The sequence below is a fragment of the Mus caroli genome, chromosome 3, assembly GCF_900094665.2.
Source record: "Mus caroli chromosome 3, CAROLI_EIJ_v1.1, whole genome shotgun sequence".
Taxonomy (NCBI): Eukaryota; Metazoa; Chordata; class Mammalia; order Rodentia; family Muridae; genus Mus; species Mus caroli.
The window spans coordinates 80,648,043-80,652,511 of NC_034572.1; the positions used below are offsets into that span (position 1 = coordinate 80,648,043).

The 4,469-nt window shown below is 49.8% G+C and overlaps 1 protein-coding gene across 1 annotated transcript in view; it reads right to left on the reverse strand.

The window, feature by feature from the left end:
• Positions 1 to 2,400, reverse strand: part of Prcc (proline rich mitotic checkpoint control factor) — a 26,645-nt gene extending 24,245 nt beyond the window's left edge. The window contains exon 1 of the mRNA XM_021159090.2: positions 1,604 to 2,400. Coding sequence (XP_021014749.1) covers positions 1,604 to 2,071 — 468 coding nt within the window. The 5' untranslated portion in view covers positions 2,072 to 2,400. The remainder of the gene's footprint in view (positions 1 to 1,603) is intronic.
• Positions 2,401 to 4,469: the final 2,069 nt, after the last annotated feature.

A 4,469-nucleotide genomic window follows, 5' to 3' on the forward strand; every position in this document is an offset into this window, starting at 1 on the left:
TGTCTCCAAAAAAATCAAAGCAGGGAGGGGTGGGCCAGAATAACAGAGCATGATGAAAAGACCAAGACAGCTACTGGGGGGCGGGGGGGGGGGAACTGAGTTAAAGAACTTTACCTACAAAAGATAAAGATGGCCCTTGGTAGCTTGGAAAAACTAAAGAAAAGCAGAGTTAGCAAAAGGATCCCAGGGTGGACCAATTCATTTACTAAAAGATAGAAAGCAAAGAACTGTCACAGGCTGCCTCCTTTATCATGGAAGTCCTCATGGAAGAGGCCTTGTCTTTTCCTGCTTAGACAGCTGAAAACAACCTAAGTCAGGAATGATGGCACAAGTCTTTAATCCCAGAACCCAAAAGGCAGGGGCAAGAGGATCTCTCTGAATTCAAGGCCAGGTCTACAGAGCAAGTTATAGGGGGGCATCTAGGACTACATAGAGACCATCAAACAAACAAACAAGAAAACACTGTAATCTTAGCTGCCTCTTTTAGAAACTATACTCTAATGCTCACCTAGCCTGGACAGTATCTAGATGGTGAAACAGATTTACACAGATCCAGTTGTCAATCTCCTGTAAGACTACATGCTGGATTCCATTTTCATATCTGTAAACAGTATGTTAGGGCTGAGGATATGGCCCAGTTGATAAGAATGCTTGCCTAGCGTGCACAAAGCCCTAGACATGAATGTAAGCTGCATACAGCAGGCATGAAGGAGATGGAGGAGGATCTGGAGTTTAAGGACAATCTTAGCTACTGAAATTGAAGCCAGCCTGGACTACCAAGCCCTGCTTCTATAGGTTGTAATCCCAGCTACAGGGGAGACTGAAGCAGAACAATCTAAAATTCAAGTCAGTCTAGACAATCTAGAAAAACCATTCCTCAAAATAAACAATGGAAAGCTCAGTGGAAGGGCATTTACCTACTATGTGTGAGGGAGGCTACAATCCAACTCCCATTGTGTGTGGGGGGTGAGGGAGAGGTAATACTCAATTTCTTATACCAGGGATAGTGTAATATACGTTTTAATCCAGCACTAGGACTCTGAGACAAGAGGATCATAAGTTGAAGCCCAAGCTGGGCTACACAGTGATTCAAGAAAAGCCTGGGCTACAATACTAGAACCATCTCAAAATAAATAAACATTCTATCTCTTCTCTAACTCCACTCATGTCCTTTACCTCCTTCCAGCCTTCTTATTTTAGAGATGGGGCAAAGGATAAGGCTGGTCCTGGATGTTCAACAGAAGCACTTTAGTCCCACCAGCTGTCACTTCAGGCGCCACTTTTAACCTGCCCTCAATATGGGAAGAGAAGCCCAACTGAGATGAAGATGCTGAAAAGGAAAGAACTGTCTCCATGCATGCGCCTTAGCCTGTCAGTACCAAGGATACCGCGCATCCCTTTCTGCAAGGAAGTCCAGGTTCCAGAATGCCTCATGGCCAATACCCTAACTCCCCAAAGCAGACAAGTTCAGGTGAATTTAACCGCCTTCTAAGAGGATTCCAGCGGCTCGGAGTCAACGGATGCTGAGCTCCATTATGGTTACAAGTCCCTCCTACCCCTAAACTCCAGCCCAATGGGACTTGAGGTGCCCCCCCATACTCACATCGCCCTTCTGCAGCTCCGGCGCCGCTATCCTAACCGGTTCGGTTCTCTTCTTTGGCTTGGGAAGGCCCAAGGGGGGTCCGACACCGCCCACAGCTGGGGGCAGACTGAGCCCGGGGCCTTGAGGCGATGGCAGCCCCAGCCCCTCTCCAACTCCCGCAGCTTCAGCAGGGCTCACTCCTGCAGGTGGCGGGAAGCCGCCCAGGCCAAAGGGCAGCGGCGGAGGCGGCTGCAGTCTGGGGTCTCCGGTGGGCGGGGGCAGCAGGAGCGGCGGGGGGAAGGCTGGGGCCAGCATCTGGGGGGNCGGGGGCAGCAAGGCCGGGCCTTTGGGTGCAGGAAGAGAAGCGAACAGGCCTCCTAAAGTGGGCCCCGGCATAGGAGCCGCCACATCCTCTTCCTCCGGCTCCGGCTCCGGCTCCGGCTCATCCGGCTCACTATCGTCGCTGCTGGCATAAGCAACCAGAGACATGGCGCCTCCCGCCTTTGGGACGCCCTTGCTGGCAGACTAGGCCTACTTGAGACCCGGGATGTCCGGGCGGCCTAGTAGGCCCTACCAGCGGGCAAGGCGGGGAACCGAAAAGCGCCTCCTGCTCCGTGCTCTAGAACTATCCCCGGCAGGAACCCATGGCTAGGGTTGATTTCCACCGAGTAAGAATTCCCGCTACACTTAAGCTCCTAGCACCAAGCAACTACACACAGCTAATGGCCGCCGAGTCACTCCGCCTACTACTCGCCTCACAGACTTAAGAACTACAATTCCCAGAGAAGACTTTATCAACAACCCCATTCTCTACCTCAGGGAACTCAGTGCAAAGCATGGCGGGAATTGCAGTCTGAAGGTGGTGTAAAGGGTGCGCAGAAAGACTGAGCGAAAGCTTCCTCTGATGCAGGGATTCCTGGGATTCGTAGTTTGTTTGTTTGTTTGTTTGTTGTTGTGTCCTTTCAAGTCCTATGTTACTACAAGCCCCATGGATCAGCGCGGTAGCACGTAAGCTTTTAGAGCATTTCGGTACTTGAAGTTCCTCAGAGCACCTAAGGATTATGGGAGCTGTGGTACCCTTAGAAACTGCAAGTGTTGTCGGGAAAGTGATGAAGTCTGGGAAAGTGGATGAGTAAATAGTTTAAAGGGAAAGTTACCTGTAAATAAAACGGTAATGCTTCCGAGTCGACCTGGGTGTTAGAACAAAGCACCCCAAGAAAGGCAAAGCTCTAGGGTACCTTATAAAATTAAGATTGCGAAGCCAGAAAGAAAACGAGGCCGCAGGCATCTGAGAGCATGGCAGGGTGGTGGCACGCACCTTGAATCCCAGCACTAGGAAGTCAGACACGGGCGGAGCTCTGAGTTCGAGGCCAGCCTGGACTATGAAATGAGGTCCAGAACAGCTAAGGTGACACAGAAAATCCAGTCTCTGTCTCGAGGGGAAAAAAAAGGAAGGATGTGATCTCATTAGTCAATGCTCTTAACCAGTGAGTACACCAGTATACATCTAGTAACAGTACACACCTCCCATGAACGCTATCCCCAATGAGTGTGGGGACTTGGGCTCCTTCCGCAGCAACTAGTGAGAAGCTAGGGAAACTAGGGCAAGGTATTGGAGATTCATCACTTTACCTCAGTAAAGGGACAGACTATGGCCCGGTACACTTCCAAGTTCTGAGGGATCGATCACCTGTGCCCACCCTACAGTGCATGTGTCTTTTCATTTTCTTGGCTGGATGTGCTGTCTTCTCTGCCTCTGCGTATGGCCCTCATATCCACCCACTTTTTCACATACTGCCCATCTATGATGCACCTGCTCTTCCCTGGCTCCCTGTGATTCTGGATCACTTCTGTCACCCTCTAACTGAGGGCCCTCTACTTGCCATGTCCTTTATACATGAACCCATCTCTCTGTGAGTACCTCCCTGCTCCTAAAAGCAGAAAACCTTTGAGGTCAGCCAACAACAAAAGAGCTGCTGGAGTTTGGTAGGGAGGAGGCTAAAGAACGTGGAAAGGGTGCTTTGAGCGAAGGATGAGGATTGTAAAGACAGCGTGAAAGGATGTGGCTCTTCCTCACCAGCATCCTCGCCATGTGTATGAACATTTGGCTTCATACGCAAACTTATACTACCTTCTCTAGACATCTGCTTAGATCTCCCAGAATAACTTGTATACACCTGTGTTTAAACTGTACTGAGTTTAGGCAGCTCAACATTACAGTGCTTAGTTAGCATGCACGTATGTACATGATCCAGAATTTGACACGCCACAGATACCTGTCCCCCCCCTTCCAAAAAATTAAGATTTATTTATAGCCCGGCAGTGGTGGCACATGCCTTTAATCCCAGCACTTGGGAGGCAGAGGCAGGTGGATTTCTGAGTTTAAGGCCAGCCTGGTCTACAAAGTGAGTTCCAGGACAGCCAGGGCTATACAGAGAAACCCCTGTCTGAAGCTTTCTTCAGACACACCAGAAGAGGGCATCAGATCCCATTACAGATGGTTGTGAGCCACACCATGTGGTTGCTGGGACTCAGGACCTCTGGAAGAGTAGTCAGTGCTCTTAACCACCCAGCCATCTCTCTGTGCCACCCCAAAAACAAATTTTAATGTATATAAGGACAATGTGCCCTAGGAAAACTTCTGAAAACTACAAATCCTTGCCTGGGCATAGTGCACATGTCACCACTGCCCAACTTGTTTTGTTTTGTTTTGTTTTGTTTTTTTCTAAAGAAAGAATACCAGCCGGGCGTGGTGGCGCACGCCTTTAATCCCAGCACTTGGGAGGCAGAGGCAGACAGATTTCTGAGTTCGAGGCCAGACTGGTCTACAAAGTGAGTGCCAGGACAGCAGGGCTACACAGAGAAACCCTGTCTTGAAAAACCAAAA